At 45.6% G+C, this 22,316-nt stretch overlaps 1 protein-coding gene across 3 annotated transcripts in view; it reads left to right on the forward strand.

Moving 5' to 3' along the window:
- Window positions 1-12,173, forward strand: part of CCBE1 (collagen and calcium binding EGF domains 1) — a 238,895-nt gene extending 226,722 nt beyond the window's left edge. For all 3 annotated transcript variants that reach the window (XM_061169196.1, XM_061169198.1, XM_061169197.1), the window contains 5 exons: window positions 13-133; window positions 5,307-5,446; window positions 5,527-5,562; window positions 6,308-6,343; window positions 7,991-12,173. In XM_061169196.1, coding sequence (XP_061025179.1) covers window positions 13-133; window positions 5,307-5,446; window positions 5,527-5,562; window positions 6,308-6,343; window positions 7,991-8,224 — 567 coding nt within the window. In that variant the 3' untranslated portion in view covers window positions 8,225-12,173. The remainder of the gene's footprint in view (window positions 1-12; window positions 134-5,306; window positions 5,447-5,526; window positions 5,563-6,307; window positions 6,344-7,990) is intronic.
- Window positions 12,174-22,316: the final 10,143 nt, after the last annotated feature.

The raw sequence follows: 22,316 nt of genomic DNA on the forward strand, positions 1-22,316 counted from the left end.
TTCTCTTTGCAGATTGCCCTGCTCCCCAACAGCGCTGCGGACCTGGGCAAGTACATCACTGGTGACAAGGTGCTGGCCTCAAATGCCTACATTCCAGGACCTCCTGGCCTGCCTGGGGGCCAGGGTCCCCCCGGTGAGTACGAAGAAGAGCATAAAAGCAAATAGCATAAAAGGGTGATAGGCTCACCAGCCAGGGCCTGCCGAGAGCTCACGTTTAGTGGGGAGTGGGACAGAGTTTTTTAGCTCCCATGGATGGGAGCAGAAGCCGGGATCCAGGGAGTCCCCTGCCCGTGTGCCAAGAGGGCCTCGGGGAATTGGGTCAAGCCTGAGAAACCCTTCTAACCAATAGTAATCAGGGAGAAAAAAGTCATTGTCCTGGGTTTGGACAAGATTCATAAAGATCATCTTAAGTTACAGAGAAACAAAATGAAAACTATTTTTAACACTAACATTTGTGAACGTAGGATGGCGTAATGAACTCCTGTGGGCTCATCACCCAGTGCTAACAACTTTTGGCCAGCCTCTTTGCCACTCTTCCCCAATCCTGTCTCCTCCTTCCCCTGTTATTTGTGAACACACTTACATTGATATTTATTTTGATATCTATCTCTATGTTTTCCTTTACAAGTCAATCTCATTGAGATACAATTCTATACAATAAAATGTACACACTTAAGATACAGTTGGACGAGTTTTGACAGATGCATGCACCCTATATCAAGCACTTACTAACCACCACCCTATATCTGGTCTACATCAAGGTGTAGAACATTTCCGTCATCCCAGAAAGTTCCCTTGTGCCCTTGGCAATCTACATCCTCAGCTCTAGGCAGTCACTGACCTGCTTTCTATTGCTGCAGTTCTGTCTGTTCTAGAACTTCATAGAAAGGAATCTATTCCTTCTGTCTGGCTTCCTCCACACACTGTTTTGGAGATTCACCCTTGTTACTCTGAAGAAAATCCCAAATATCCTATCATTCCGTCAGGCAATACGCAATGAGAACTTTAAAAAATAGCAACAGGATGTTTTCTGTTTTATTATGAGTCCCTCCATAGATAGATCAATACTTTTTTTTTTCCACACCAGTGAAGGAAATGATATTAGTGTTAACAAATGACTCTAAGACATGGATGTCTTATCCCTCATGCTCATCGCTTAGCAGTGTGCTAGGTGTGAATGACCTCCTGACATTCTAATGGGGATGACAAGACACATAAAGTGAAAGCAAATAGAATAAAACAGTACCTGGGGCTTCCCTGGTGGCGCAGGGGTTGGGAGTCTGCCTGCCAATGCGGGGGACACGGGTTCGAGCCCTGGTCTGGGAAGATCCCACGTGCCGCGGAGCAACTAAGCCCGTGAGCCACAACTACTGAGCCTGCGCGTCTGGAGCCTGTGCTCCGCGACAGGAGAGGCCGCGACAGTGAGAAGCCCGCGCACCACGATGAAGAGTGGCCCCCGCTCGCCGCAACTGGAGAAAGCCCTCACACAGAAACGAAGACCCAACACAGCCAAAAATAAATATAAATAAATAAATAAATAAATAAATTTATTTATTTAAAAAAAAATTTTTTTTAAATAAAAAACAGTACCTGCCTGCCCCCAAGTAAAGTATGCAGGTACTTCCTGCTGTGGAAGCTTAAAGAAGAGAGAGATCACTGTAGCCTGCAGTGGTCAGGGGACTTGGGCTTTGAGCTGGACCTGGAAGAACATGAAAGGTAGGATTGGTCCAAGCACGAAGGACACGGGCAGATTTTAGGCTGGAAGGTCAGCAAAAACAAAGGCTCAGAATGCTTCCCAAACTATATGTTTTCTTCTCCACTTACACCTTCATCTCCTGGTTTCCATCAAAACCCAGGTGGCCTGGGTCTCAGTCTGTACAGAGACCAAGAACTGGTCCAGGACTTTGGTTTCTCCTCTTGTTCATTCTTTTGGCCTCTGGGTCATGGTTGAGTTTTCTCCAGCAGATGCCACACACAGGCAGCCTCTTGCTGCTTCTAAGTAGACTTGGGTCTCTCCTTACAAACTGATTGTTTGCACAGTGTTTCTCCATCCTTCTCTGAGAGAATGTTCTCGCTCTGCTTCCCTGGAGGAAGTTCATCCCCCCAGGCCAGCCTACCTGTCACTTCAACAAGCACAAAGTAGGAACAGGGGAGCCATTGGCTTCTTTCTTCTTCTTTTTTTTTTAACATTTTTATTGGAGTATAATTGCTTTACAATGGTGTGTTAGTTTCTGCTTTATAACAAAGTGAATCAGCTATACATATACATATATCCCCATATACCCTCTCTCTTGCATCTCCCTCCCACCCTCCCTATCCCACCCCTCTAGGTGGTCACAGAGCACCGAGCTGATCTCCCTGTGCTATGCAGCTGCTTCCCACTAGCTATCTGTTTTACATTTGGTAGTGTATATAAGTCCCTGCCACTCTCTCACTTAGTGAATGACTTGCTGGCTTTCCTTTCCAGTTCTGCCGTCCGGTTTCTGGCATGGTTTGAGCTGTCCAGGGTCCTTGCTGGAGCAGGGAGTGACTGAGGACTAGCTTTGGCAATGGGCTATGCCCTTGCTTTCTCCTCCAATCCTTATTCCTTCTCTCTCCTTACTTCTAGCATCATAGTTTGTGATGCCCTCAATTGAGATGTGTTAGGGCACCTAGAGAGATAATAAGATTTCTCTTACCTTTAACTAAAATTCCAGTCCTGGAGTCTGTGATGAATCACAGCCTGGGCCACCGATACAGGAAGCTCTACTAGGCTGGAATCCTTTGGCTTTGGTGTTGAGGGCGTCGCTGCTGTTCTGTGCCCCGCACTGTTCCTTTATGAGCTGCTGACATTTATACATCAAAGCCCCGCAGTTTAAAGGCACTTGACGTAGTGATCTCTGAAGTACACTGACTGTGTAAATGAAGGTGAGATATTACCTCTAGCCTGTCCTTGTGCTATCAGAGGTGAAATATTTAGTTATAAGGGGGATCTGGTCCCCTTCCCAGATGAACACTTTCAGGATGTACCTGGAACCAGCATTGAGAGTAGGGGGTGAGAGACATACTGGGATGGAACATTGACTGCCTTTTATGTTGGCTTAATTATTTTGTGAGCTAGAAAAGACGTCCCCAAACATGATGAGTTTGAAGTCTTTGTCTTGTTTTGTTTTCTGGTGCCTGAAAGCCATTCCATCCTATCACTGTGCTCTGCCGATTGTAGGAGCCGCGTACGATCAAGAAGTAATTACTGTATGCGTTTGAAAGAGAGGAATCATTATAGCACTAAGGAATACATCGCTGAGGAATAATTACAGCACAGCAATCAGCCCAGCCTCCTCATTGCAGTCGTTTGACATGACACATTTACTAAGCAGCCTTCTCTGTACCTGGGCCTCTCTGAGCGTGTGCTGACGATTAAGATATAACCCATGCCCTCATAAAGTTGACAGGCTAAAATGGGTTAAAACACAATATCCTTCCCTATGCAAAAGAATGAAGTTAGACTCTTGCTTTACACCATATACAAAATGGATTAAAGACCTAAATGTAAGACCTGAAACTATAAAACTCTTAGGAGAAAACATAGGCAAGAACTTTCATGACATTAGATTTGGCAGTGATTTCTTGGATATGACGCCAAAAGCACAGATGACAAAAGCAAAAAGAGACCTGAAATTCCCTCATCTGTTCAGGCAAGCTGTCTATTCCTCTAGCACCTTTAGCATACGTTGTGATTTTAAAGTCCCTGTGTGGTAACCTTAACATCTGGGTCGCCGCTAAGTCTGATTCTGTTGATTGCTCTGTCTCTTGAATGGGGGCTGTTTAATCGGGGAGGGGGTTGGTTTTTGTTTGGTTTTTGGTTTTTTATAATGTGCCTTAAAATTTTGGACTGAATGCCAGATACCATTCGGAGAGGAGCAGTAGAGACTGGGGGACAAAGTAATTACTCCTGGAGATGGGTATCCAGGCTGCTAGCAAGAAGAATTGGGTCAATCTAATGAATAACTGAGCCAGGTTTGGGTGTGTTCTCACTGTCTCTACCTCTAGTGCTCCACAGTCTTCAAGTTTTCAAATTCCTCCGATGGTAGGATACTGTTACTCTATGTTTAGTGGGGGCCTAGGGTGCCGGTGGGTTTTTCTCAGCGGTTCTCAGCTTTCAGCAGCCCCTGCACACCTGTGCCACTCTGAGCTCCTCTCTCCACGTTCTTGCTGTTCTCCAGTGGGAGACTGTTGTGACTTACTACTCCGAGGTAGAGCTGTGGAGCTCAAGGATTTTTCAGTTCTCCTGGTCCAGCTGCAGCCCCAAGCATGACCTGGGCATCCAGGCATTAGGGTAAGGTCTTCTCCCCACCTGTGGCAGCCCAACTCTGGCTTGTATCCGTGGCAGATCTTGAGCCGGAGAGTTTGCTGCCCCTCCTCTAATAGTAATAGCCATCCCCCTGGGTCCTGCAGGAGATTTGCTGCCCCACGTCAGTGGCTTGAGGCTTTTGCCCCAAACGGTTGAAAGTAGGAAAGTTACACAGTAAGACTTGTTCAGAAATAATATCCATATAGAAGTGTGAAGAACAGGTGAGGGATGAACAAGACTGATGGGAAACAGAGGGACTAGCTGTGAGGCAAGAGTTGAAGCAAATAAAAGGAAGGACTAACATAGATTTCTATTTTAGTGCCTCAGTGTGTGAGGTGCTGCAGCAAGTGGTGTGTACGTGTACCTAAAGTCTCATTTAATGCTCAGAACTGCTCTGTAAGGTAGATTTGTATGAGCCCTGCTTTACAGATGAGGAAGTAAGGTTCAAAGAGGTCAAGCAGCTTGTCCAAGATTTAGAGGCAGGTCCCCCTGCTGCTGAAACCTGGACACTCACCACTCCCCAGCTGCATTAACCACCGCCCTGCGGTGATGGGGGGATGCAGAGGAGCAGATCGTTGTGAGTCATTAAAGAAGTGAAATGCACAGAACTGGTCACTGATTGGATGAGGAGCTTGTGGAAACAGGGAAATCTATAGGAAGACTCTCAAGTTTCTGGCTTGAGTGGGTCCGTGAAAAGAGTGGGGAAGTCTGAGTCACTTTGCTGTACACCTGAAACTAACACAACATTGTAAACCAACTGTATTTCAATAAACATTTTCGAAAAGAATAGGGAGGTCAATTTCTGGTCGTGTTAATTTCAGACTGCCTATGGGACATCTCAGTGGAGAGATCGGAAGGCAAAGGTCAGAGTGGGAAGAGAAGTGGCTGAATGGGGCTCCTGGACTCTCTTGTCACTCAGCCAGAGCCCTTGTCCTCCTCGCGGGCTGTGGACTAATGAGGTGTTCTTTGATTGCAGGCTCACCAGGACCAAAGGGGAGCCCAGGCTTCCCGGGTATTCCAGGCCCGCCCGGGCAGCCCGGCCCGCGGGGCTCAATGGGACCCATGGGACCGTCTCCTGATCTGTCCCACATTAAGCAAGGCCGGAGGGGCCCTGTGGTCAGTATTTCATCAGAGCTCCCATCTGTAGTTGGGGAAAGCGTGTTCCTTCTGTTAAACTAGGTCCCTTTGTCTTGTAGGGTCCACCAGGTGCCCCAGGAAGAGATGGTTCTAAGGTAAGTCTTCTGAGTGGTCCTTACAAGCCTTAGGTTTCTCAGTTTCCACCTGCTGTGCAGGCATCACGTAAAGCTCAAGCATAGTTTGTTGTCCCCATTTTGCATGTGGCAAAGTTGAGACACAGATATACTTTTTGTCCCCAAAGCTGGGAGGAAAATCTAAAAAGCCATTTTCTTAAAATACGGGAACAACCGTAATAACAAAAACAACCACCAAAACCGCTTCTAAGAAAAATTACCCCTATAAATGTTAAACAAGCCTCCTTGTTGTCATGGTAGCGTGGGTTTTTCTCATTAGCCAGTGTTACTTGTTGGGGCTGTTTTGTGTGTGTTCCCATTTCTTTGTGGTGTTTAAGTCAAGAACAGGAGAAGTTCCATTCTGTGCAAGTGGGTGGTTCCACTCTGAGGGCTGCCTGCCACTTGCCTCATACAGAAGTCAGTGGGAGTTACTTTAGAAGCTTCTGAGTTATTCCACACACTGCCTGGAAACACCAGCTTTCCTCCTGTCAGATCTGGTTGGAAAATATATGGCCTCGGGGGAAATCAAAATGAGAGGCACTTGACTCAAAGCAGCTCGGTTCAAACCAGCGATCCCAAGTGTGCAGCTTCAAGCTTAACGTTTGTTTCCCGTAGGAAATATTTTCTGTTTTGTGCAGGGAGATGGTAGTGGCGGGGGTGTAAATAGAGACTGGGGTGGTGGCATCCGTGTTGTCCAGAAAGCTAACCCTGACCCTTCTGTTCTTAGGGGGAAAGAGGAGCGCCTGGCCCCCGAGGGTCTCCAGTAAGTAGCACCACCTGTCCTGCTTCCCCAGTGCAATGTGCTCAGGGCTGCAGCTCTGATGCGCCTGTAAGTTGGTCTTATGGGCAACAGTCAGCCCCTTCCAGCTGTCACTCAGCTTGCCCACAGAGAACTCCGTGGTTAGAAGAAGAATCACAGAAGCCTTTAGCAGCTGGTTGGGTTTTACTTTTGAAAATTCATTTCCTATTGTTGTTTCTTTTATCATAGCTAATCTTTACTTGGAATGTCTTCTCTTAAGATTCAAAACCCCAGTATGTCATGAGTCTGTTTCCAGGTATGTCTGGAATCTAAAAGGAAAAGGAATCTACGGGGTTAAGTCATAACTCTGAACGTTTAAGAATTTAGCCACCACTAGAACCCTAGCAGGTAGGATGACCGTCCCCTCCAGAAAGCTCAGACATGCACGGCTACTCAGGACCATTGAGACAAAATGAGCTGGATTGGATGTATAGTGTCTGAGAGATTAAAAATGAAAATTAATCGTATCCAAAAGCACAGATGATTCAAGCAACCCCATGGCTTGTGAAGAAGTCAGTGTCACTTCTGAAGAAAGACAAAGATCCTTGACCTTAGAGGTAGGAGGTCTGAGTTGCCGTCTCCACTCTTCCACCTGTTAGCTCTCTGACCACGGCCGTGTCACTTAGCATCCATCTCTGGGTGTCCATCCCCTCATCTGTGCAATGCAGGTGGCATCTGAACTGCCACACCCCAGGTGATCATCCACTGATGTCAGAATGCTCTCCGTACAACACTGAGTGCTTTGCAGAGTTACGTAAGCTGCTGTCCTGCTGCTTGCTAAGGTGGTGGCTTCAAAGCAGGGGTTGCGGAGGCTGATAAAGATTGAAGCCCAGAACACGCATGTTCACACATTATTTTCCCATGTTCCACACAGCACTTCATAGAAATTAAGGCTTAGTAAATAGTTTATAATGATAAAAGGTGTTCAGTCAGTAGAAGAATTAGGAAGCCTTCGTTTGGACCTTTCCTGGTCAATGAGGAATGGACGCCTTTACCATATACTGAACTTCGTTTAAATTGCAGTTACAGCCAACCATCCTTATAGATATTTTAATAATTTCAATTTTTAAAAGATAACATTTAAAAATGTGTTATGCTACATGCCCTGTACATGCATGAACTCATTAAACCCTCACTTATGAAACCCTACAGAGTTAGGACTATTATTATCCCTGTTTTATGGATGGGAAACAGAAACGCAAATCAATTAAGTAACTTGCCCAGGGCAACACGGCTAGTAAGTGGCAGAGCTGAGGTTCAAACGCAACAGAACCCCAGCCTCTTAACCACTACTCTCTGCCTCCGTAAGTGTCTTCCAGGGTTCTTTGGAAAGTAACCTAGGAGGGTTATTCTCATATTCTGTCATTTTACCAGATCTGATAGAGCCTAGAGCTACGAGAGGTCAGCGTGTCACCATAGCTCATCCGGGAGCTGAAGGGATAGAAGGCAGAATACCCCAGGCTCTTACAGTCCTTACGTTTCATCCCTTTGCAACACAGAGTTGACTTAAGTAGTTGCCAGCAGGCAGCAGGACAGCAGACCCCGGAAGCCATCACTCGGCCAAGGGTTGGGCGTGCGGTGGTCTAGCTTTGACACCTCTCTCCTGCGCAGGGACCCCCTGGTTCCTTTGACTTCCTGCTGCTCATGCTGGCGGACATCCGCAACGACATCGCCGAGCTGCAGGAAAAGGTGTTCGGGCACCGGACTCACTCTTCAGCAGAGGAGTTCCCGTTACCTCAGGAATTTTCCAGCTCTCCAGAGACCATGGACTTCGGCTCTGGAGATGACAACCCCAAAAGAACCGAGACCAGAGACTTGGGAACCCACAGAGACTTCTACCCTTAGCACACGCCGACATCTTCACGCCAAAGGAAGAGAAGTGTTCGCCTGCAGTGAGATCATCCAAAGAACAGAACAAAACACCACTGGAGACCTAGAAAAGATAACGTTCTTTTTTTTCTTAACTCTTTTCCTTTCTTCTCCGTACTTCTCTTATTCCAAACACTATTTTCAGGCTAGACATACTAAAGACAAGAGGGAGGAAATGATTGATTTACGTGCTTCCCCTGGCGAATCTGCAGTGGAACTTTTCTTTGACTTCCTTATTTTCCAGGGACTTCTGATTTCTGAATTAGGTACTCTCACAGTGTCTTAAAATTTGGCAGACTATCAAAAAGGGGGAAATGGCAAGGTGAGTTCTAAGAAAATGTGAGTTTACTTATTAAAAATAATAGATATGTGCCCAAAATAGACTATTACTCCTCAGTGTCAAAATTAAATCAAATTAATTAAGTCAAATTAAATCAAAATTTTCAGTGAAAAGGGGGAGATGACAATGTATATTTATCTTGGTGGATAATTCTTTTTCCTTGTCAATCTAACAGAGTTAAAATATTCTGTCCTCTTATCCAACCTTGTTTCCTAATTTTGATTAAAGAAAGGAGAGAAGGAGTGGATATTAGAAAAGATGGAGAAAAATTACAGTCCCATATTGACTGTCCTATAAGCTGCCACATATTAACACTCAGATGTGACAGTTAAGGGTTCATACCACGCTTATCTATAACTATCCTATTTGAAGAAGAAAATTACTGTAGCTGTAGGAATAAATTCTATTTTCAAGACAAAAAGTAAGTGAATGCAGTGCCCTGGTTCACATTAGAACAGCGGGCTCCCGGTTTGCCAGGACATTTTAAAGCTATCTGATCGAACGAGTGAGCTTGCTTAGTAAACCACAGATTATTTGTTAAATAAAGGTAACCGACCCTTAGGGAGAGGTGCCGAATTCCCGGGCTGTGACCGGGTGCCCGCCAGGTGCCATTAGGCTGTGATCCAGGTTGAATCGGTGTAACAGTGGCGCTCAGGCTGGAAGGAGGCTGCCGGCTCGGGTTGTTGGCCATGGGGCAGGAGAACCTTGGGCAGGGGACCTGCTGCGTCACAGAGGCAGGTAAATTTGCTGTCTGTGGGAATTAGAAGCCCTTGTCAGGGGCCAGCCAAGCTTGCCAGCGTGTTGAGACTAACACATAAAATTGAAAGATCTCTTGGATGGGGGAGGGGAAAAACAACAGTTTTCCTCGTTTGCTAAAAACTTCCTCCCCGTTTTTCCTTAATTTTCCATAATTTAGTCCAAGTTCCAGTTCTTGCAGGTCTTCTTGATTTCCCTTCCTCGGCAAACACAGGAAGCAGCTGGAAAAGTATATTCCCAAACCTCCCGTGTAGTCAGTGTTTGCTCTTACACTTCTGGGTCCCAGAAGGACACACATTCCGGAAAAGGCTTTCTCTGGAACCACAGGAGCACGGGCGCTCAAGGGAGGGGCAGGAGCATCTGCTACTTTGTAATATTGTTGGGGAACCTCTTGGTTTTAATGGGCAGCTTACAGGCTCCTTCAGGTTCACTTTGTTATTTGACACCCAGAATGATGTTTCATCGACCTGTTCAGGAGACCTTTGCCCTTATATTGAGCTTCACAAAGGACCACTGTTACAACTTTTCTTTGCTCATGTTCCCATTTCCCACCCTGCAGTGTCCCCATGACTTTCTGGGCAGCTTGTGTTTAATTTTCTTTTTCCATCTCCTTTTAGCCTACATCATTTCACTCTCCTGGGAGAGCTTGTTTAAAGACAACCACTGTGGGTGTTTATATTGCCACTTTTCAGTCTTTCTTCAGAATGATAGGAAGGGCTTGTGTTTGCAAATCTCAAGTGACACCAGCCATCCTTCTCTCGTCCCCATCCTGTTAGAAACACAGGGCTCCAGTCAGCCAGCCGGTGGCTGAGTTTTTCACCAACGCTTGACTCCGCTGTTTCTTACTCACACAAAGTCCCCAGTGACTGTCCACCAAAATGTTACAGCTGAAAGCAAACACATCCTCGGTGCTCCTTTTCTAGGATCTTTCCTGCCCCGCTTCAGCCTCTCCGGAATCTAATCTTCACAGCAGAAGCCTTCGCCAGCCACAGGTTCGCAGAGATGAACTGAGCAGATGTTGATTCCCATCTGGTGTATATATTTAACATTTGCCAGCTTGTGGAACGCAGTATTTAAAGTGTGTGGATGGATGAATGCTAAAAAAAAAAATCATGCACAGGCTCTATGAGAAATGATGAGGTTCATCTTTGATTTTTTTTTAATGAAGAATTTCATTACCTTTTTAACAATGAACTGTATGTAGAAATAGAATTTTCTTCTCTGTTGTTGAGTACTCATAAAATGCAACGAAATTACATGTTTAGCCAGAGGCTAGGGTAAATATATTAACAGAATGAATGGAAGCTGGTAATATCTGGGATTTGTGAGACGATTCTGGATAAGATTTTCTAACAAAACACACAGTAGCCTATATTTTATCATCTCAATCTGCTGGATCAGGTCAACTTATAAAATAATTATTTATCCTCAGATTTTCAAAACTTGGACTACTACCGTAGGACTAAATATGTACTCTGTATGCCCAAATTATATTTTTCAAAGATAAGACATAATAAGGCATTGTTATCCCTAATATGTCTTTTAGCTATGGATGGAAAACCAAAGCTTCACTGTCTAAACAGGACTTCTGCTTAGAACCTAATGGAAAAGGCTTTTGGGGGTAGGGGGCATAAAATTTGCTAGTTTTGGTAATCCACTTCATGTGTCAGGGGGAAGAAAGGTCTTTGTACACTCCTCAATTCTTTCCCAGAAATGCTGACTTCAATTTTTTGCACCCTGATAACTAGAACTTAGAATAGGACTTCATAGATTGCTTCTGTTTTGGAAAGCAATGGGCATAAAACTCTCCTGTTCAAAATAGTGCAAGGAGGGGATACATTTTAGTTTAAGAAAATCCTCCTCCCTTTCCAATTCCACAGGGAGAAATTATAAGCTTTATGATGCCAAAGCCTATGGGGATACAAAGGGAATGCTGTCTTATCTCTCCTTCTGTATTAATTCTAACACCTGCCACAGAATGAATTGGTTAGCTAAAGTCATTTCTACCGTATAAACTCAGGCAAGTGTGTTCCTAGCCAAACAGGTAAATAACAAATGCACATTGGCATCCAAGGGTCGGGGGTTTGTTACTCCACCAGATACCAGGTGAAGGGCCCCCTGGTTCTGGCCATGCTCCCTTTCTAGGGTTCATACTACTGTCGGCCTCATGAGGCCTGCTGCCAGGCGTGCAGGGGGAGGATATTCTTCGTGAGTAGGCACCAGGCATCTCCTTGGGGTGACAGCAAATCCCTCCTCATACTTCGAGTGTCCCTCCCCCTCTCCCCACTTCAGCCTGTCACAGAGCAGCCTCACTGTATCACCTTAACATCTTTCAGATAACCTTTCCTGAAAAGGAAATTTATTTGCAGGAATCCAGGCCAAACAACTAGAACAGAGCCATGTAAAGTTATTAATAATGAGTTCAGGAAATAGATGAAATTATTCCTGGCACTGTCAGCATGTATGTTTCACAACAAATCAAAAAATAATTTTCCATTTGAGGAAAAAACACAAACATGACCGTAATTGTTAACGCATAAAACCTTGGACTTCACATGCTCCTGCAACAAATATTACTGCTTTAGGGATATCATAGAAAAAAGACCCTTTTACACATCCCCCAGAGACCTCAGCGTTCTTTATGAGATCCCCAAAGCAAGCACCCTGGGGAATTCCATGTGTGTCGTGACTTTATTTTTATTTCCAGTGGCTAGTCATATACTTCAGTAGCTATGTTCATTATTTATAACAGGTCCATATAACAGTTGAGCTAGTATTCAATTCTGGATGTGATGCTATGAAATACTTTTGATAAGATTATATATGCCTAATAACAAAGTTATTTTTCTTATGTGGTTGTATTGTGTTTTATCCTGATGCTCAGTCCTGAAGAAGTAGTCTATTTATCAGATGAATATGAGGTGATGGAGAGAGATGTTTCCCTGAGGAGCCAGAATCTGCCTTCCGGGTGGGCCGCCTCCTGGGGGAGTGTGGTCCCAACATTGGAGTCTGAGTCAAGGTCTGAGGGCCCAGCTTCCACTGAAGCTGAGTCTCAGAGGCCCATGTCCCCAGTTGGGGAGGATCCTCTGGGACCCCCGTGGTGGGGTTTTCAAACCAGAAGCTCTCTGGGGATCATTGGAGATGCCTTAGGGGGAGGCTTGTGAGGGCTCCACACCCGCCGCAATTCCCACTGCACCGTGAGCAACTCAGCCTTCAATTGGATTTGGATTAGGATTCCACGTAAGTTTTCCTTTGGAAGAGAAAAAAAGTTGATGACCTAAAAAAAGAGGTTACAATAGAGTTGGGGGAGAGAAAGAAAGCCCCATGAGTTGGTAGCTAAAGTTCCCTTATGTGAAGATTAAGAGGAAGGGAATTTTCATCAGTTGGGCCCCTCGGGAGATGGAGTTATGTAATAAAAAGGGAGGTTACTTCTAAGAGATGTACAGCACTCTTCAGCAGGGTGACTTTAGCATCCCAAAGTTAATCTGTGTTTACACATCTCACTTTCCTCTAGCAAATAGTTATCGAATGCTTGCTGTCAGCTGCACTCCGCACTTTGCACAGCAGACACAGGGGAGCAAAAAGTCATAATCCCCATCCTCCTGGGGATCTTTGGCAAAACAGACACGGATCCTTCCAGGCAAAATAAATTAATTACGTAAATATGCAATTACAAACTGTGATCAGTGCTATGAATGAAAAGTATTGCAGGAGCCAGTACCAGCTCGTGCCAGTAGGAACCGCCCCTCAGTCCCGTGCCCTTCTTCCCAAAATCACACACACACAGCACCCAATAGCATTCACACCAGAGCCCCATGAGACCTCTAGCCCTGGCAGAGAAAAGCTTCACGAATCCTCTGGATGAAACAGCAGCCGATGGAAATCTACAAGACCCCTTCATACATGATATTTCCAGGCTTCTTAATTGAAAAAGGAGCTTACTGAACCAAAAGCTGGGTGATTGCCTCTGGATGTCCCATTTGTGCGGTTGGCTGGTAACCTCATGTGCTCCGGTCTTGATTCCCAGCACAGTTTGAGGCTTGTTTCCTCCCAACCAGGACACTGAAGTTTTGAAAAAGCTGGCTGTGCTTTTGGACCGCCCCCAGCTCGTGTGCAGACTCTCACCACCCGCTCACATCTAGATACAAGGTTACCCGGTGGCCAAGTGGGAACCTGCACTCAGCTGCTGGGGGCTCCACACAAAAAAGGTGACTCAGTGAGGGGCTCTGGGGACAGCTGCAGGTGAGTTGCAGGGTTCTGGGGAACTGATAGAGATGTGAGGAAGAGGGGTGTGTCCATTTCCTGGGGCTGCTGCAGCAAAGTACCACAACTGGGGACTTAAACAACAGAAATATGTTTTCTTGCAGTTCTGGAAGCTGGAAGTCCAGTGGGTGTCAGCAGGGTGGGTAACCTACTGGAGGCCCTGAGGGAAAGCCATCCCATGCCTCTCTCCGAGAGTTTCTGGTGGTTGCTGGCAATCCTGGATGCTACATGCCTCTGACGTCACACGCCATTCTCCCTCCGTGTCTCTGCGTCCCTGTGCCTTCACATGGCATCCTCCTTTCCGTGTGTTCTGTGTCTCTGTTTTCTCTTCTTATAAAGACACGACTGACTGGATGAGGACCTACCCTAATCCATTATGACCTCATCTCAATGTAATTATATCTGCAAAGACCCTATTTCCACAAAGATCACATTGAGAGGTACTAGGTAGACATGAATTTTGGGAGGACACTATTCAACCCAGTACAAGAAGAAAATGTTCTCCCTAGCCATTGACTCTTGTCACCTGGCTTATTTCCTTTAATAGCATTTTTTCCAATCTGAAATTCTTACTGGCTCCCTTCATTCAAGACAAGTTTATTGAGGGCCAAGGATAGAGCAGTGATAGTACAAAGTCCCTGCTGTCATGGAGTTTGTCTCTTGGTCCAGGAGGACAAACAGATGTATGTTTTAGGGTTCTCCAGAAAAACAGAACCAGTAGGATATATATATGTGGGTGGATGGATGGATGGATATAGATGTGTATGTATGTACACACACAGAAAGACTTAAGGAGTTGGCTCATGTGATTGTAGAGGCTGTCAAGCCTTAAAACTGCAGGGTAGGCTAGCATCCTGGAGCCCCAGGGAAGAGCTGATGTTGTGGTTTGACTCCAAAGGCAGACTCCTGACAGAAGTCCCTCTTCAGGGTCAGTGTTTTTCTATTAAGGCCTTTGACTGATTGGATGAGGCCCACCCACATTACAGAGGGCAATCTGCTTTATGCAAAGTCTACTGATTTAAATGCTAATCTCATCTAAAAAAATGCCTTCACAGAAACATCTAGAATCACATTTGCTCACATATCTGGATACTGATACCAAATACTGGGCCTAGCCAAGTTGACAGATAAGCCATTATCAGATGTATCAGTATTAAAAAGAACTATGGGGGAAAATTAAGTAGGGTAGAGGAATAGAGTGCTGGAGGGTGGGAGTGTCTATTGTAGGTGGGATCTTCTGGAAAGACCTCACCGACAAAGGGGTTGTGAGCAGAGACCTGAATGAAGGGAGAGGTGGGCCATGTGGAGATCCTGGGGGAGAATGATCCACACAAGACCCTGAGGAGGACCTGCTTGGGGTGCTCAAAAAGTAGCAAGGGGTCAATGTGGCTGGAAAAGAATAAGCAAGGTGGGGGGAGGAGTGGTAGGAAATGCCTTTGAGAGGCAGCCGGAGCCCAAGTAGAGCCTTAGGACTTTGCATTTCCTTCTGGACCCGTGGAGGGTCTTTGAAGGGGCAAGGGTGGAAGCAGGGGAACCCATTGGGAGCCTATTGAAGCAAGTTCCTTGTTTTTTGACTGTCTCCCTCTGTGAGAACTTGCTGCTTGTCTGGTGTCTGCTTCCTTGCTAGACTAGAAACTCAGGGGGCAGGAACTTTCTATTTCTCTCTGCTGTATTCCCAGCATCTGCCACTGTGCCCAGTATACAGCAACATTTTATAGCGTATTTGATAGAATTACATATTTAGCCTTCCCCAAACCCTATAAGGTAAGTACTTTTATTATCCTTAATATATACTGAGAGGTAAAATAGCTTGCCCAGGGTCACACAGCTAAAACATTTGTAACAGATTAATTCACCATTTGATTAATCCTGTAGGATACATATAACTCGGCCACCCAGCCCACATTCTCCCCCGACATTGGAATCAAACATGACTTCACAGAATGGGCTTCCATGGCGCAGAAGACCAGGATCACCATTTGCGTCCACCATGCAATTTCCTAATCTATAAAGAATTAACCTTTCTGACCTGATATGAGGTGACTGGCAAATGCACACAGACTATTAACATATATTCTCAAGGTAATGAAGAAAGAATTACAAAACAATGATAGTGACTATTAAGTAGTGTTGGATATGGCCCACAGATAACTGGGAGTCAAGACTCAAAAAGAAATACAATAGATTAAATAACACATTATCTAATAGAAGGAAACATGCTATTTTTCAGGAAAGATTTTTTTTTTCTAGAAGGAATATATCAAATGAGTATCACTGACCTACATACAAAACCATTTCTTTATAAAGCTTCATGGTGAAAGTGAGGGAGCCTAAGAAAGCATGTTTTCGTTCAGCTCTCTCTTCAGAGGGGTTAATTTCATGCTGCAGGTATATGTCTGATGGGTGAACTTAAGGAAAGGGTAAAGCTTAGACTGCCTTGAGGAGTAACCAACCAGATCATAAGATCAGCAGCTTTCACGGGACTTCCCTGGTGGTGCAGTGGTTAAGAATCCGCCTGCCAATGCAGGGGACACGGGTTCAAGCCCTGGTCCGGGAAGATCCCACATGCCACGGAGCAACTAAGCCCGTGCGCCACAACTACTGAACCTGCGCTCTAGAGCCCGTGCTCTGCAACAAGAGAAGCCACTGCAATGAGAAGCCCGTGCACCACAACGAAGAGTAGACCCCGTTCGCCGCAACTAGAGAAAGCCTGCGTGCAGCAACAAAGACCCAACACAGCCAAAAATAAATTTTAAAAAATTAAAAAAAAAAGATCAGCAGCTTTCAAATGTTTTGACATTGACCCACTGGAAAAACACACATTTTACACACTGACCCAACACTTACAATAATTGAAACAAATTTCACGAGATTTACCCCTACTACATATGATGCACTCATATGTTCTCTATATGATTGCATTTTTTTAAAAATCCTGGTCGCAAGCACTGAATTGATTTCATGACTTACTAACGAGTGGCAGCCCACAGTTTGAAAACCACTTGCTTAGACCACTTGCTTCTCAAACTTTATTGTGCATATGGATCAGCGGGGGGACTTTACAAAAGTGAAGATTCTGATCCAGTGGTTATGGCGAAGGTTGGGGTCTGAGATTTGCATTCTAACAAGCTCCCAGGTGATGTCACCCTTGCAGCTCCGTGAACCACACTGTGAGTAGCAAAGACCCATCTGCAACACAGGAGTATCTGCTCTGAGCTTTAGATGGGAGCAGGAGAGAATCCGATTAATTTAGGCCTCGGACCAGAGTCAGGAATGCACATAAGGCTATTATATCTCAATAATGTAACCCCTTGTGCCTGCTACTGTGTTAAAGAAAACATGGCTTCCTTGGGAAATGGCACATCCTAAGATACCGTCAAATAAAACTTACCTCGCCATTAACGTTTTATGAGGAATCAAGTTGAAAGCCAGCTGAAGGGGAAAGAAAATGGAGGGAGAATGGAGACCCTGGTGGGGAAACAGGAGGGTGGCAAACACAAGCTTTGTGCAGGTTGCTGTTATTTGGGAGGCTGGTTCCTAGAGATGGGAGGACAGAAATGAAGTCCACGCAGCCGGTTGACTCGGCTGAGCTGGATTCGCCTCCTGTTCCCACGCGGTGTGGTGTCTTCACCAGCATCCCCAGGCAAGTCAGGGACTCCAGATTCTCGTCCGTTTCTGGCAAGGTGACAACTTATGTTTTGAATTCTAACTTCTTCAGTCTCTTTTCTGTGGCTTTTTATCCCCTTCTGTCTCTAACTTCACTGCCAACCGCCCTGGGAGTGGAAGCTGGGTGGGGAAATGATTAAGCCAGAAGGAAAGTTGTATCTATGGAGTCATGTTTTGTTTTATAAATAGTTTTTATGATATATAAGGATGGAACTGTTTCCAAAGTCAAATGTTGGTGGTGTATCTATGGAGTCATGTTTTGTTTCATAAATAGTTTTTATGATATATAAGGATGGAACTGTTTCCAAAGTCAAGCTTCATTGGTTTTGTTTTGTTTTTTAACTGTAACCCATGGGTGTTCCTGGCGCTCTCTGCTTTGTCTCCCCCAGCTCCCCCAGAAACACAGTAATTAACGTGGATCTGCCCTGAGTCAGCTCGGAGACAGCTGTTGACCTTCTTATCCCCAGAATTCTGGAGAGAATGCACAGCACCTTGCTAGTCTGCCATCACGCCATGTAATTGAAAGACCACGTCATGTAGAATACGCCTCCCCTGTACCAACAGGATCATTTATTTACAATTCAGTGAAAGTCTCAGCCCAAACCAGCACAACCATCTATATGATTGTAGAGAGCCATATGCGGGTAATTTGCCTTCTGACAAAAATCTGGAGAGGAGAAAGGTGCCACAAATTGAATTAGGCTCAGATTGTTCAGAAAGGAAATAACAGCTGGAAAACATTTCAAACAGAGATCCCTTCGAAGAGCTTTCCAAGGACAGCCACCAAGTACATTTTTCTTTCCAGGCTCATTCTATGTGCTGTTGGCTGCTGCGGTCCGTGCCACCAGCCAGATTGACACATGCTTTATATATAAATATTCACACCGTGTGGGATGAGAGCCTTTGGATTGACAGGATTTGGTTTGGGTGTTCCAAATAAATGAAAGTGGCCTCAGGGAATTGGCTTTCCCAGCTATAGGGCCATCCTTCTGCCAAGGATCAAATCCATGGTCAGTGTAAGAGAGCACTTTCTCTGAGCAAGGCTCTGTTGAGTTATCAACACTCACTTTGTTGCACCTGGGTCTTCCTCTGCTTGGTTCTCTGATTACTGGACTTGAAGTTCCACTTGGTGGCCTGTCCATGGTCAGATGAGACTGAAGCGCTGCAGCTATGCTCCTTCCCGACACCCACTTTGCAGAGAGGTACATAGGCATCCCTCCCTCAGGCAGTTCAGTCTCACTCTTGCCTTTTACTTGATTCCCAGTCTCCAGTGAGACCATAGAATCTGGTTACTATTCTCAGGGGACGGTTGCCCTGGGTTGCCTCAGGGCTAAGGGGTGAAGGTGGATCCTGGATGCATGGTGGGGGACCTCAGAGGAGTGAAGGACCACCCTCTGGGGGAATGGGGAAGCTGCAACTGACAACCCCAAATACCAAGCCTCCTCCCTCCCCCCGCCCTCGTCCCCGCCCCCTGCTATGAGTCTGCCTCAAGTCTGAAATTCTCACCACTGACTTCCCTTCTTAGGGACCGTCCACTCAGGTTACCGCTTTCAAGAGCTGGTTTATCCATAAACCAGAAGGTACATGGAAAAGTTAGTTACCTGTCTCTATATTAAGACCCAAACAGAAAACAATTTTGAGGGAATTTGTGATATATAATGAGGAGGGAAAAACAGAACTAATCTCAGAGCTAAACTCCAGTATGGCTAGTTCCAGGGAAAGAGGGAGGATTATAAGAGAATCCAAGACAGCAGCCCATGAGCTTTGTTATCTCAAACGCACCTCTCTTCCAGTTCAATGAATGTTCTCTCCACTTACGCATCATTGTGAATTGGGAGGCTTCTGAGTCACTTCCGTTGCTAGCTGGGTGACCCCCGTGTCACACTAGGGGAACAGGAAGGAATGAGTTCAACCTCACTTGCAACAATTCGGATCAGGGCTGTATCCGGGTCAGAGTTGTGCCGGGGGCTTCTCCACCTCCCACTCCTTGCTGTCTTGAAAGACTGGGTCCTTGCTTTCTCCCAGATGGAAGCTGAAGGCACTATTAGTAGGCAGTCATGCCAATCTGTTTCCTACCCTTCATCATAAACTTTTTGAGGACAGGAATTGACCATCTTCATAGCTTCCGGGGAACCTAGAACAGTATTTGATGCACACACATTAAGAGTTCAGACAATGTTAGCAGATAGCAACTAGTTGTTAAGGATAGAGTCACGAGTGGCCCCCAATTACTTCCATGCATTCAACTATGCAACAGATAATGCATCGACTGCCCTCTGTGTGCCATGCACCGTGGTGAGCACTGGATATATAATCGATAGCAAGACCAGCTCTGGTGCCTGTCTTTATGGGGTGGTGTAGTCTAGTGAATGAAATCACAGGCCTGTGTGGATACATACTGAAGCCCCATCACCTTTTTAATTTTTATACAAAATTTTCCCAAGGATCTTTACAATTCGAAACTGGATTCTTCATTCTAGACACCACCACCTGCTCTCGCCCATTTTATAGAAGAGCAACCACACTGGCCAACAGGACAAGGCCTGTCACGTGCTTCTCCTGCTGCTTCCTCTTCCACACTGTGTGTTTACAGATGGGTTTAACAAGCTGCAAAGCCTGCTCAGGACGTGGAATTTTCCTTTTGAACCAAGATTGTGCTTTGACCCAAAGCTGAGGTCAAAATGCACTAAGAACCCTCACATTCAAAGTGAGCACCTTCTCACAGGCAGTAGCCGCCTCCCCACAGGCCTTGCAGCTCCTGTGCAGGACGATGCCTCTCCTCTGCCTCCCACACACCCCCAACTGTGGGAGCAGAGGGCTGGAGGGAGGGAAGTGTAGACAGACTTGCAGAGAGTACGGTGTTCGTGATGCCGAGTTATTCCCTACCCGTGGGGGCCAGGAGGAGAGTTTCCCATCCCTAATGTCGAGTGAAAGGGAGTTGCAAGAGGCTCACCCCTAACAATGTAGGTGCTTCTAAAATGTACGAGGGCAGCTGTTCTCTGGCTGGGCGTGTGCTGAGCTGCAGAGCTCACGGGCCTGCGCTGTTCCTGCCACTCAAGCAAGGCCCAGCACAAGCGTTCATGGGAGGATGCTCTAGGAGGCTAGGGGTAGGGTTTGCTCTCCTTTTCCGTCTACACCTCCAACCGCCATGGGGAAGAAGAGAGGGGTGCTTGGCATGGGTGCCCTGAAGAGAGGAGACGTATTTATACATAGAGATGACTCACCTGCTGGTGGGAGGAGCCTCTCCCACAGAGCTTGAAGGCACCCTGGTTTCTTGTTCCTGGGAAGAAGATGGGGAAGCTCCAGCCACCCTCCGCTTGCATGTGAAGGAGCTCAGAGGTGAGAAGACGAGTGGCAGCCCAGTAGCAGGGTCCCCTCCCCAGTCTGACATGTGACAGTGACCAAAGCCAGCCCTCACACCTCCTGCCTGGCTCTAACCCTCCAGGAGCTTGAATTAGTGGAGGCAGGGTGTGGAGGAACCTCAGAACCAGACCCCTGCTCCCCTCCAAGATGCCGGGCCCACAGCCCCGGCCTCCACTGGAGTTGGGGAGGAGGGAAGAGCCAAACTTTAAGTCAAGTTCAAGTTTAAAGTGTTTTAAATGAACAGGGCTTTGTCTTAAACCCTAAAGCTGATGAGAAAGTTAGAATTTGGTCAAGATTTCGTGAAAAGAGCCACAACCAAAAAAAGGGGGGGGGACGGAGGGGAGTCAACAAAAGTTAAAAAACACTTTCTATCCCTAATAAATTTAGACTTTTCAACAAACCAGTTACAGATGAGATGCATTTTTTTAATTAGTACTTTCAAGTTCACTTTATAGCTACTTCCTTGGGGTGCTACTTCAGTTATTGTAATTAGTCATGGAGATCACCTGTTTTTATCTTTTAAGTATGCATGGGTCCAATCACCGTCCAAAGCAAGTGCCAGAGAAACTGTAGATCTGAAAAAGTAGACCGGTTCCTTCATCTTCGTGAGATGCAGCATCCTAAAGCCGTTAGCACCGTCCATCAGAACTCTGGGCTCTGTTTGCTGAAGAGAGATGTCTTTGCTGTAACCATTCTGGTATTTCACAACTAACGTTGCCCGGGGGATGCATGTGAGGAAATCCAGACATAGGCAGGGATTTCTTTCGAATGCCAGGGGAAGTGAAAAATGGAAGATGTGCGTGGCAAACCCAATGTTGAGGCCATTAGGTTTCAAAACGGGAGGGAGAAACACGTGCACGTGTGGATTTGCCTGCAAAGATTCTCAATTCTTGAACCTCGGGCCCATAATTGAGATTATGCTGTTGGCATCAGGGATGTCCAAATATCTCCGTAATTATTCTTGACTGAGTTGACTCACTTTGGGGGAAGGTGGATGGCGGGGTGGGAAGGAGAAAAGAATTATTTTCTGGCCAGGTTTATCCAATTCTCCTTTGTGAATTTGTGGAGGTCAGTCAGTGACACCATTAAAATATTTAATGTATGTTTCATGATTTTTAAAATCTTTTTTAAAAAATTACTTAAAATATTATGATGTCTGTTATATGATAGCTGTAAATAATCCCGTGGGGTGGAGAGACTATAGATAAAAGAAGCTTGTCCATGGGTTGATAATTGTGAAAGCTGAGTGGTGGGTACATAGGTGTTCATTATAATATTCCCTCTACTTTTGTATGTTTGAAAATAAAAAATGTCTGTAATAAAACGTCTTTCAAAATTGCATGAAGATTTAATAGCTTAAAAAAAATCATTTGCTGGTTATCCAATGGAATCATTATCTAGCCTAAGGCAGAGCTCTCAGTCCAGTGCCCACCTGAGCTGCAGGTGCCTGTCACTTGAGGGGAAGCTCTGAGCCTCCTTTCTAGAAGGGTCCCCACTTTACAGAATTGGCTCTGTCCTGGAGAAATCAGAGCCATGCACTTAGCGTGAAAAGAAATCCCATCTCTCTGTTTTTTACTCTTTGTTTTTCTTCCTTACATAATGAGCCCAATATCTATGGAAGAAGAGGAGTTGTACACCCTACACTGCCACTTCTGGGCAATGTTTTTCCTCTAAAAATTT

Source organism: Eubalaena glacialis, chromosome 15, assembly GCF_028564815.1.
Source record: "Eubalaena glacialis isolate mEubGla1 chromosome 15, mEubGla1.1.hap2.+ XY, whole genome shotgun sequence".
NCBI lineage: Eukaryota > Metazoa > Chordata > Mammalia > Artiodactyla > Balaenidae > Eubalaena > Eubalaena glacialis.